Raw genomic sequence first — 13068 nt, 5'->3', positions numbered from 1 at the left:
GGTAATTCAAGTCCCAGCTAAAATTTTGACAATATTAAAATTATCGACTTTATTATGGGTTATTGAATGTTATTGACTATGTTTTGTATACCCAGTATTTATTGTATTTTTCTTGTTTTAAAGTGTTTTCTGTTGTGAATCCTTATTTATTGTTAACATTTTGACACATGAATGTATGCGTGAATGTTTGGTTTAACAGAGTGCATTCGAGATTCACTGTGTATATATTTGGTAAATTATTGATTGGATAAATGCTGCTACCCCGTGGATTTTAATTGATTTTTTTGTATTCTAATCTATGTTTATGTTTTACATTCCCTGTTGTAAACATTTAATTTTTTGTTTATTGAAATAGGGATGGCATGTTGTTTTACTCGCATCCGTCCTGTATGTCTGTCCATCATTCCGTCCATACATCCACAATTGTCTTTGTCCCAGCCTAATCTTCCTTAACCACCAGGCAGAATATGTAATGAAGTTCTAACATGTGCTTTTATGTATCTCTACACATATATGCAAAACTTGATTAAACTATTCACACATGTGCATAACTAAATATTACATTTCACACATGTGGAATTAAAGACTCTATGGTGACATGTATACTGGGTTACTTTTGAAAATTATTTATATTTTCTGTGTTAATTTTGTTCAAGAGGATTTTTTTGATCAAATGCATCTCAGTTGTAAAAGGGTTCCAGGATGTTTTTGATTAGGGACATTTCTCTATGTGTATCGGGTAATGCCTCAAAATCTGAAACTTGCAGTAGAAATTATATCTACATGAAAATGTTTTTGTTTGAATATTGTTTTAAACTGAAATTGAACTTAGAAATTTTTGTTTAAATGAAAGATGTAAAAGAAACCCAAAAGTGCCTATGGTAACTATGCGTAGTAGCCAAACATAACTACTACGATGAGTGGGTGACACTACTAGCACCTAACTATCGTACCTATTTAATGTGGTAGTTTAATCAATATTACCCAGGTATATTTGTACTTAAAATTTTAATTAAAAAAAATCAGAAATTGTAATGTGACTTCCAACTTGATATTCAATTGATAAGCATATTTTTTTCAGAAAAAATGTTGTTTAATTTGACCTAAATAAATTTAAGAAAAATGTTTTGTTTAGTACACTGTACATGTTCATGACTTTATAATAACGAACTTCCTGTAATTGTTATTATGAGTTCTAATAATTGTTTTCTATATAAGAAAAAGTCACCAATCAAAAAATATTACATATACATATTAGCCTGAGTTTCCTCTGGTCCCGACACAAGACTTACCCAAACCAGAAATGTATCTGTCAAAATGTCTAAGTCTGGTGTCAGGGTCAGAGGAAACTGGGGCTAATATACATATATACGGATAAAGTGGGAATTTTGAGTGTTGAAATGTCCACATTTTTCACTTTAGTTTAGTAAATTATCCACATGCAAATATTTATTTTGGCTTATATAGATTGCAGAATCATTGTCAATGCAGAGTTTTCCACACCACGATCAGTTTAGAGGGTCAAAACACGAACATTTCCACTTTTACAGTATATGTGGTGTACATCAAAGGTCAGGAGTGTGTTTTTGAGGTAATGACGGTAGTCATGCTGTTTCCTTAATGCCAATATAGCTGGTGACCATATTGTTGAAAAGTGAAATTCGAATTCTCTGTAGTTCTTCTCGTGTGAAAATAACAAATTGCGTCAGAAGTGTTATCTGTATACAATATAACTATGGTTTCTGTCTATGAACACAAATTAGAATTTACATGTCTGTACATATTTTCGGTAATGTTAAACTGTTTCATCATAGTGTATATGTATATCTACAGGAAACAGTGATATACAAAACATCATTTTATGATATTCAATAAAATATTTTGAACTTCATTGGCATAGAGAGGTGTTGTTTTTTAAAGTTAAAAGGGTACAATGAACAGGTTCTGTTTATCCTTCCATGCACAGTCTTCTTATACAACAACGAGATGCTGACAAACTTCTTATTCCATGGATTCATGTTAAAGTATGATATAAACTTCATTTGTATTATACATTGTACAACAATTATGAAACAAGTTTTTACAACTTTAACTAATCACTCTTGTTGGCCAGGATTAGCGAATGGGTGTGTGTCTTACTGTGTGAGGAAACAGGAGTACCCGGAAAAAAACCCTGACACCATACCTTTTCACGTCTGATCGGGGAATCAAACCCCAGGCACCTTATATTAGTGAAAGGCAATGTCTACCTGACCACCCTAATTTAAGTTTTCTTGTCTGTAAAGTAATCAATACACAATGTAGCAGCTTTATTCTGGAACATACGACTGAGAAAAAATATATTTGAAGGTCTTCTCAGACTAATTAATTCAAAATTTAAAGCTATCAAAAGGATATTTAAAAGCACCATATTATCCTTGCAACCACAGCTACCATAGTTACCATCATAGCAACCCACTCCAACTTTTTTCCTTTATATAGCATTTGTATACGCCCGTCAAAATACATTTTCTGACCGATCTCTTTGAAACTTGGTATACATTATAATCATGATATGAAGTTGTGTCTCCCTTAAAAGAATTTTGATTCAACGATTTTTCCAAAAGTTATTGCCCTTTGTTCATTTCAGTATTTGATTTTTTGTCCGGAAATTTTCTCCTACATTTTTTATAGCATGTCAGCTAACCACTCTTAGAATGATGCAGATCTTATTTCCATGTAAGAAAGTATATACATGTAACACTATAAGGCATTCGACGGGTGTATATTGTTCGGCCCCGCGGTACTCTTGTTAAAATATCTTGGATGTAAATACACAGATTGAGTTCCATGTTGACATAATGTATACGGTCATATGAACACAATTGACAATAAACATATTCTTTATGCTATTGCACTCCATAGTATATGTTCGTAGCCAACTGCTTTTGTGCTCCATAAAGAATATGTTCATTGCCAGCTGCATTCATACTACTGTACACGCTGTCAAAACGAAGGTACCAAGGGAGACACTGCCGGAAAAAAAGTAAGAAAAGGAGAAAAGAAAAAATGTAGATCCCAAATGTTGCAATAGGGAATTAAGTAAAAGATATCTGATGATAACAAGCAGCAGGCCTATTTCCCTGTAGATTTACTTGCACAGGATTATATCTGGAGCCTATCACAAAAACCTTTAAAGGTTTTAACTCCAAAAATCCCACAGGAGTCGATCACAATGCAGAGGGGTGTCTTTTGATATTTTTAAGCTTTTGGAATCCAAGAAATTTCCAGTTATATTGGAAACAACACACACAATGTATTTCCAGGTATATTGGAATATATATTGGTACAAATTTGGGTATGGTTGCCTTTCATCCATCCATCGTCTGTCATGCTCCTTCCGTCATCCATAAATAATCATTGTTTCAGAAACTGTCAGATTTTGATAAAACTTAGTGGTACAGTCATATTGTGACCATAATATAAGGAATCACAGAGTTCTAAACCTTCCAATGCCGTCTCTTTAATTATAACTTACTCTTAGATTTTGATCAGAATTTCATAAAATGATTCTTAGATGAAGATTATAATCTAGACTAAAGAAGGGGCTGAAAGGAATGCCCATAAAGGGTCACTTAGTGTGACATCATTAGGTTGTAAGTCGGCAAATCGATGGCAGAAATATGCCACCATACAAGGCCTTCTATATCTCTATACTTTAGTGATGGATATACATGTAGATAGACTGTCGTTACATAAATTGATCCTTAGATGAAAGGGATTACGTATATACTTTTTTTTAGGAATAGACCGTAGACAATGATCAAAGTTTCAGTTTATTTAAATACTACTTTCAAGACTGCTTTAATATTATTTTACATGTGTGAAATTTCGAGTAGAAACAACATTGTTGTGTCATTTTACTTTTTGCATTGTATTTTTTTGGGGAAGATTTACCATTGTATTACTTGTAACAGGTTTATGTACATGTGCTCTCTTGATCTATTTTTAAAAATTTGTGATGATTGGTGGCATTTAGTAAATACTGCAACTTCAGGATAGGGTTTGTCACTTTTGTCCCAAACAAAACTGCAGAATCAAAAAAGTTTGAGCAAAATATATGCGGATGAATGGAATGAGCTGTCTTGAAAGAATAACCTTTCTTAAAACTTTCATTCCCCTTTCCAAACCTTGATTTTGACTCTGTGACTATTGAAATTATGATATTGAATTGTCACCTTGATATATGCTTTCTTTCTTTATGAAATGAAAAAAATATTCAAAAGAGAAATACAAAAAAATAAAAACATAATAAAATCTATCACTTTATAAAAACATATGATTTTGGCTAAACATGTACGTTTATTTCCTACAAATACATAATCTACAAAAACTGAATTGACTGTTACATCATATATTGAATCATGTTAACAGCTGAGATGATATCATGCAAATTTATTTCTGTGGTTTTGTAAAAATACACCATTTCAGTGTCTTCTATGTGCTGCAGGTTTTGTTTATGATGCAGGTATTCACAACAAGAGAATTTTATGGTCAAGTGTAGTTAAATTTGCAGACGCGTCTTTCTGGATAGATAAAACTGCTGCAAATGATTCTATCTAACATCAGCTCATGTAGACATGCATCCAGATCACGTTTTCCAATATAACATTTGTAGAGAACACTACGAGCACCAGATCAAAGATCAAGATTTAAGTTTGATGAGCGGAATGTTCTTGGTCGCTAGGCATTTGTCACACACCCACTCAGCATACACCTCCTGAGTGAGCATGTGGAATGCCGCCTCGCTGAGTCCTGTACATATCCGATGGAACCAGAAGTTACATCCACTCTCACAGAGTATCGCTTGATCGTTATCATGTACTTCCTTATGACATGCTCCACATGGATAAATTGGTGGAGCATTTGGATTTGAGGGATTGAACACCATGGGCTGGTCATGTGGATATATCTTGCCAGCCATGTGTGGCCCAGGCCCGGACCCAGGGTGAGGCCCATGTGGGGCACCAGATGTGGGCGGGTTAGGTCCAGGGTGATTGTTCATGATTTTAGAAATTCTGTTCTCTAGAAAATTCCACCTCAGGGTTTAATGTCTTTACTTGGTCCTACTTATTTCGGCAGATTCTGAAATTAATAGAATATAAAAAATTAAAAAGTTGTAACAAAAATATATAATTGAAAAGTATATACAGCATATTTGAACTTGAAGGGACAGAAGTCTTTTCTGTTTATCAAACAAAGTTACTGACTGTCTTTTCAATTGCAACTCTAGCAGGTCAACCTTCATTTGAATTTTTCTGTATAATTTTAAACTTTATTGCTTATTATTTATTTATACACAGTTCACCACACTTGTTCACTTTTTTTATATTTTCTTTTACTTTGTATCAATTCACATTAGAGAAAGATTCTCTTAGACCTGTGTTGCTGAGCTTGATTTATCAAAACTATCATAAAACATTTTTGCCAATGCTGAACACTCAATTTAATAAATTATTTCCACATTTCATGTATTTTTTCTGTCCAGTAACAGATTGGACCCTGTGACAAAGGATGTATTTGTATGGAGATTGGAAACACAATCAACACTATAAAAAAGACTGTTCTACCCTACTTTATTGACATAGTAGGGTAAGGCAGACTATTTTGTAGCTTCACATATTTGCATACTAGACGCAGATGCCTGTGTTGGAAACTAAGTCAAGTGGACAACCCTCTAGAATGTGGGCTTTTATGATTATTCACGAATCAGGTGCTTGCCCATCTGGAACCTTATACTGTCCTACGCCCCAATTATTTGACAATGTGCCATCATCAACTAGCTATATACAGGTTTGATATAGTTGTCTCACTGACCTGTACAAAGTTATAGCATTTGGCGTTTTTTTATTTCAGACTGCACTCGATCAGTAGTCAAGGCCTCCACTCTCTGTCTCTATTCATGTATGACTGTTTACCGTAACGTTGAAGCTTTCCTTCATTCGATTTCGACTGAAGTGACGTAGTGGAACTGTAACGTCGTGAGCTACATATTGTTTTGATATTGTTATTTTCGTTCTTTGTGAACCGCACCGGAATGAAACAACCGGAAGTTTACAAGTGAAAGTACGATAGCGCCGTCTGGCGATAGAAAATTCGTAAGGGATAAGAGTTGATTTTCGAATACAATGTAATTCAGCATCCACTCAATACCATTGCACATTTCTTTGTTACTTTTGTTATCCCTGCTCCATTTTAGATATAGATGATAAAATATGATCAAAAGTTATTTTGGTATTAATATAGACATGTCGGATGTCATATTTTGATGTCCTTTCATGCCTCAATGACAGTCTGCAATGGCTGCGAACTTGAAGTACGGCAGAAGTGAACTTCCACCGGGAGGTTCCTTTGCCAGGTAAGCAATAATAAACCCAGGACTAGAATGTTTCTTACAGTCGAAGCATTTGACAAATATGAAGGAAACAGTTGCTGTTTCAAATCATGTTTTATTTTTTATCTAAATTGAAAGTTAAGATTTTTTTCGTAGAAATCGTCTGCTTCAAATCAGACAGTCTCTTATTCCTTTTAGTTGTCATCTTTGATGCTTTCAAAATAGTGCATACCACTAAAGTAATTGTGTAGCAGATGGTTTAGGCATATGACAGTGTCGAAAATCACAGACTATAATCTGATAATATCCCAATGTGTTCACGAATGATCTTGTATCTGCTCACCTGCGTGAGTGTACAAAAAAGGAAAATTATGCCAATTTGCGCGGGTAATTAAGAAATTCAACAGTTGAGGGTCGATTGTAAAAGTTTAGGAATGACATAAGCCAGCGGGACATAATCTGCACAAAATATGTTGATCCCAATGGAAAGACTTTAGACGAGAAATAGAACTCTTTGAGACGGAATGTTGCGTCATACTCATAGATCATAACAAGTCAGATGACAAATGGAAATGTGCGTCTTAATTGATAATTGATATAATAGGGGTGTGATGCCAAATTTACATATATGTGGATATTGCAGATCATCCTGAGTGAGAGTTTTACTTTTATGCAATTATGGCCATGACAGCTGTCACTGCTTCTGTGCTTCATACATACGTATACATGTCTGGTCTGAGGTAAACCTATGACGAGGATTGGGTATATAATTATGGTTTATTGGGGAATATCAGCTTCGTGTCTGAGGAGAACGGGCTAAGGAGTTAAGACATTTGAAAGACAGTCTTCAATATTCTCAAGCTGCATACCTGCCAACCCTGGATATACTGAAAGAGGATGATGACCCTCTTTTGAAAATTAAAAAAAGGGTCAAAGCATGTGACGTCTTTTTTCCCAACAAATATAAGAAAAGTAGATATTAAATTAGAACTTTAATATTTTAATGATGTAAAAGGTACATTCTACATTCATTGAACTATTCTTCCAGCAGATCTAGCTGATCCTCATCCACAATACCAAATTCAAAGCTGAAAAATAAAAAAGATTTGTCATCAAAACAACTTATAAAATAATTCATAATAATAAATCTGATACTGTGTTTTTACAGGCATTTTTGTATGTCAATTAAAATGGTCCTGACAATAAGATGTCACATTCTTCTCATACAAAATACCATTTTGTTTCTGTCAATAAAAATGGTCCTGACAATAAGAAGTTGCACCCTACTCATATAAAATATCACTTTTATAGAGCAGGGTTTGAATTCTGATTGTCATTTCGATTGACAGAAACAAATCACCAAAAGCCTGTGCATCTACGTAAATACAATTGTAAAAACAACTCAATTATTCGTTAAAACAACTCAATTATTACTTGTCGGTAAGTTCAGTTACAACAGTCTTTATATAAACATTTGTAAAAACAGTTCTAGTATGTATATAAACAACTCACAACTTTCCTGTGGGTGAGAAACGGAAACAGGAAATAAATCTTCTTTCTTACGGCAAAGGATGGAAAAGTCTAGAGAATTCCGAGTGACTTTGGTAACTTCTAACATACAAAAAGATTCCGGGAGAAACGGACGAAATCCGGGTCAAAATCGTAACCCGGCAGGTGAAGTTATAAAAGCGAGTGAAGGCCTAGGGCTATAATCATGTAACCCGACGAAATCGGGTCACTTGGCAGGTATGAAGCTGAGGTAAATTATCTAGAGATTCTGTCATGGGTTGGTCTATATAGGAAAGGTTATAATGTAATATAATGTACAAACTGTAAATAAACTTGTTAATAGAATTTTGATGTTAGATTATGAGTTATGGAATCCTCCTGCTGGTCACAAAACAGACAACCCATCATGGTAAGTTCTACCTGACTTAATTACTACCACTCCTGCACTCGGGCTTAAACATGCATTATGTCTTTCATCAAGGGTGATGCAGCGAGGTGACGGTTCCTCCCCTCGGCCGTCCAGTACTAGTAGTTCCCAGAGTTTCCATAGCTTTGCCTCCAGTGAGGACTACCAGGACCATGGGCCTCGACCTGGCCAAGATATTTGTATTGGGGAGGAAGTCAAGATATCTATTCATTTAGCTATGGAACGATTTCGTATGAATGAAAGCCAAAAAGGTAATTATATTTAAAAGGTTAGAGCCATGAACAGAGAACTATCCGTTTACAAAACGACATGTGGCAAAGGGTCCAGGCTATGATAGATGTATAGGGATATGATAAAAAAAGTGCTTGCCTTGTTTTAAAGAAAACCTTTTTTTAAATGTAGATACCAGGTAGTATAGAAAATTTCACAATGGAGATCTAATATGATGATTATGTAGAAACAAAGAAAAAAAATAGCACCCTTCAGACCTAACAGGTATGCAAAAGTTTAGTAGCCTGATACGTATACCCAGGGCTAGTAGTTTTTATGCCAGGGGTCAGGGCTAGTGATCATGATTAACTGAATATTTTAAAAATTTCCTATATGAAAATATCTATATGTAGGGCTATTAGAAATTTTAAAGACCTGCCTGCGAGTAGGTTCACTATATTTGAAATTGTACACATCTACACTCTCTTAATATTTCATTAAAATTATGGTGTTTTGTCAACATCTGACCATAAGAGGCCCTTTTTCAAGTTTGGAAACCCACTTGACATGTTGCATTTGGGAACCCCATAAGTTTTAACTTTGGGGAACTTTCCCTTTATTACCCTATAAATCTAGAAAAGAAAAGATGGCACAATGGTACATTCATTAGTACAGTGTAATATTAATTGATAATTGAACTAACTTATTTTTTCTCACCAGAACTTGAGTTTCCGTCGTCACTAACAGCCACAGAGAGAGCCTATGTCCACAAATTGTGTGAAGGAAATGGCTTGAAATCAAAGAGCAAAGGGTAAACTAACCAGTATACAGATCAGTGATACTCAATATTGGAATTGAAGATATTTTATAATCACTTTAACTAAATATCATTTCACATTGTAAGATGAGAATAGTATAGATAATCGCATGAAAAAACAAAAAATAAATATATATACAGTATTCATGGAAAACAATGGCGTTTTAAGAAAATATGATATTAATTGAAATGTGATATTAAGCAGATTGATATTAAATGACATCTACTTTACTATTTGAAAAAGGAAATTGATCTGATTTTCTAGCAAGGCAAGTGGAAGATATATCACTATTACTAAAAGAGAAGGGAGGTTATCTTCCCAGTCATCTGCCTCATTTTATCTGGCGAGAAACAGTCGTCAACAAATTCTGAATCTCCTGCAGAGATATCCTGTCTCAAACAAGGAACGTCAAGAGTTGATTCCGAGAGTTGACAGAAATCAACCAAGTGATGGTAAAATTACATATTTTCTTATTCAAACATATTTTTTTTACTAAATGTTTAGCTTAAACAAATGTTATTCCCAAAAATAATATCAGTACTTAGAATTAGTACTTAGAAACAAAAGTATTATTCAGTAAAATTTTCAACTGAAGAAAATTTAGTTATGAGCAACTTCTACAAATGTTGTCATCGCATGTTGTGTTCTCAAGTTGCATCAAAGTAGTTTTGTTCCTTAACAAGTAAATGCATATTACATGGCTTCATGTGACCCTAGTTATGGGGAAATCACTCAAGTTTAGTTGGACTTTGTTTACGTTTGTTGTACAGTACTTCCTGTAGAAATGAACTTTCAAGCTTTTGGCATTTCTGTATAGAAAAGAGTAAAATGACTGTTGTATATAATGAGAATGGCAGCTATGTTTTGTAGGTAGATACCCATATATAAACTAGTTGTTTTTAATACCAGTTTATATTTGGAAAGTTTGGATATCTTTTCACCAGTATGAAATAGGGGGGAAAGGCTTTATTTTATTTGAAATTTGGCCCAAAAAATTGAAGGGTAAATTGTATTAAGAACTCATCTTTTCCTTTAATTTGTAGGTTTTCCTACTTCTTTGAAAATATAACTTCCATTGAAACCTTCAAATGGGACACGTCCAGTGATTTCTTGAAAGTTGTGTTAATTAAATTGGACATCATTAATAAAGCAGCTAGTCCAGTGCATCACCAGTTACCTGGTGTAGTATTTCACCGAAAACCTTCACCAAAACATATATCACTAACCGTAGTTTTGTACAATATCATACCATTTACGTTTTTTTTTCAGTTGGCAAAGAACTGAACAAAACAACCATTGGCAAACTCAATAATGGAGTTGCACAGGTGCCCCCTCCTCGTGGTGACTCAGACTTGAATGCCTTCCGGGAAGGATTGCCTGTCTTCAAGCACAGACAGGACGTTCTTGACGCTCTCAACAATAACCGGGTTATTTTGATATCTGGTGAAACCGGGTCAGGAAAGACCACACAGGTACATACTTTAATTATTGTTAAATCAAACCTCATAAATCTAGACAATTTGATTACAAGGAAACAAATTTCCACATCAATGTAACTATTAAATCATGGTTTGTTATATTTTTTGGAAGATTTTGATATTTTAAAATAATGTACATTTTGTTTATGTCCTTAAATGGAAACATAGTTTGTTAGAAAATTTTGCATAGCAATAGGCACAAAAAATTAGCAGGTCGTGCTTAGATTATGTTTGATTTCTGTCAATTATAGCTATGACAAATTTAAAGCTTTTAATTACTGGGTTTAAAACATTTTGTATGATGTTTTTATGTCTCAAAAATCAACATAAAAATCTGGAGTAGGTGTTTTGTATTTCAAAGAAGGTTGCTTAAGATTTCTGAATTAATATTATACATTCTCAAGAACTTTTTTTTTTAAAAAGTAGAGATTAAGTATATGCACACTTTTTAAATATGTTTTTTGAATGTTTGAAACTGGCAAAGGACGAAACACATAAAGAAAATACCCATACTTATGTATATATTCATTCTAAAGAATATATATCAACTGTCCAAGATTTCAGAGCATTTTAAAATTTCACTTTTATGTGTCGCATGTTCCAAATTCAGTACTGTGCTATTAAATAGGACAAAGGACAATCTCACATTGAAAGAACATTGTCATACACAGCAATATCAAAATTTTATCAAAATTTACCATAGGGTGCATTTACTGTTTACATGACTCAATGCAATCCAACATATATTAAAGAGAAAAAGAAGAACAGATAATTCTCACATAGAACCTATTAAGATGGTTCTATAATAGGTGCCAGGATCCCTCTGTGGTCTCTTGTTAAAGCTTACTTGTGTTATTTTTCCACATCGTAGGTCCCACAGATGATACTGGATGACTGTTGTAACAAGAACAAACCCTGTAGAATATTCTGTACACAGCCAAGAAGGATAGCTGCTCTCAGCATTGCTGAAAGGGTGGCTTTGGAAAGGGGAGAGAAAATAGGGCAAACAGTTGGTTATCAAATACGACTGGAGAGCAAGTAAGTTGTGTTTTATAATTATCAATATGTATTTGCTCAAAACACATTGCTGTTATGAAGGAATGATATGGCATCAAATTCTCCAATTCCAAGGAAAGTGAAAATTCACAAAAACAAGTTAAAAGAAATTCCGAAATATTCTGACAGTAAAGACACATGCATGTAAATGTAATGTCTTCTGAAATGGCCTCGAGTCACCCGGCTTTCAGCATCTTGCTAAAGCTATAATTGTTATAGAGGAGTTGAAAATGTAATGGTGGGTTCTTTCTTTAGGCTTTGGGGAAATTTTGTCTTCACCAAAATATCTTCAATCTTAATTGAAAAATTCTCACCTAAGGAAAGCTTTTCTATGTTTTCTTAATACTTCTCTTGCAGAGTGTCTCCAAAAACGTTGCTGACATTTTGCACAAATGGTGTTCTTCTCCGCACTTTGATGAACGGGGACGCGTCGTTTGGTGGTGTTACACATGTCATTATTGTAAGTATAGACAATAGGTGAGCAATTTAAACCATGGACATGTTGATATCGCATTGTAATGCTCAGTAATCTTTTTCATTGCAAAATAAAATTATATGAAATATCAGTTTGACATTTTAAAGAATTAGTGGTGGTGAGCCAGATAATGTAGGTTTGGACAAGCGTTGTCATTAGTCAAGTAATGAAAAGGATGTCAGACGTTGTTGTAGCAATCCAGAGCTTTCCTTTTTTTTCAATCAGAAATATGAAAATAAGAATTGTATTTTATGTATCACAATATTTGTCCAAAACATTTACAAAGTAAAGAGTTAAGGCTAAATCATACTTATACTAAATTATGATGATTTTCACAATGTTATTGGAGATGACTCTTATAAATATCCTGCTTATAGCCTGCCCCATTACTTCTTTCCTCGCTTAATGGACAATTTTTAGGAAAAGCAAACAAAGAACCAGTAGAACTTCTTGTAAAACCATTCATATACGTACATGTAATCTTATACATGACTAATCTGTCTACTCATATGACCTGGTTTATGTTTAAAAGAATATGCTGCATTAAGTTCATTGTTTACAGGATGAAGTTCATGAAAGAGACCGGTTTAGTGATTTCTTACTGGCTTCCATGGATGAACTGATGACAAAACATCCTCACCTTAAAATTATCTTGATGAGTGCAGCATTAAATACACAACTGTTTGTCCAGTTTTTCAATAACTGTCCAGTTGTACACAGTA

The 13068-nt window shown here is 34.0% G+C and overlaps 1 protein-coding gene across 1 annotated transcript in view; it reads left to right on the top strand.

Annotated features, from left to right (window-relative positions):
- Nucleotides 1-6124: 6124 nt before the first annotated feature.
- Nucleotides 6125-13068, top strand: part of LOC110447947 (probable ATP-dependent RNA helicase YTHDC2) — a 29033-nt gene continuing 22089 nt past the window's right edge. Inside the window, exons 1-8 of the mRNA XM_021493941.1 lie at nucleotides 6125-6397; nucleotides 8364-8560; nucleotides 9240-9330; nucleotides 9602-9789; nucleotides 10607-10809; nucleotides 11687-11853; nucleotides 12229-12331; nucleotides 12909-13065. Of these exons, the coding sequence (XP_021349616.1) occupies nucleotides 6339-6397; nucleotides 8364-8560; nucleotides 9240-9330; nucleotides 9602-9789; nucleotides 10607-10809; nucleotides 11687-11853; nucleotides 12229-12331; nucleotides 12909-13065 (1165 nt within the window). The 5' untranslated portion in view covers nucleotides 6125-6338. The remainder of the gene's footprint in view (nucleotides 6398-8363; nucleotides 8561-9239; nucleotides 9331-9601; nucleotides 9790-10606; nucleotides 10810-11686; nucleotides 11854-12228; nucleotides 12332-12908; nucleotides 13066-13068) is intronic.

This window comes from Mizuhopecten yessoensis, unplaced genomic scaffold (assembly GCF_002113885.1).
Source record: "Mizuhopecten yessoensis strain PY_sf001 unplaced genomic scaffold, ASM211388v2 scaffold3689, whole genome shotgun sequence".
Classification (NCBI taxonomy): domain Eukaryota; kingdom Metazoa; phylum Mollusca; class Bivalvia; order Pectinida; family Pectinidae; genus Mizuhopecten; species Mizuhopecten yessoensis.
The sequence above is the reverse complement of the archived record's forward strand: the minus strand, read 5'-3'. Positions and strand labels throughout refer to the sequence as shown.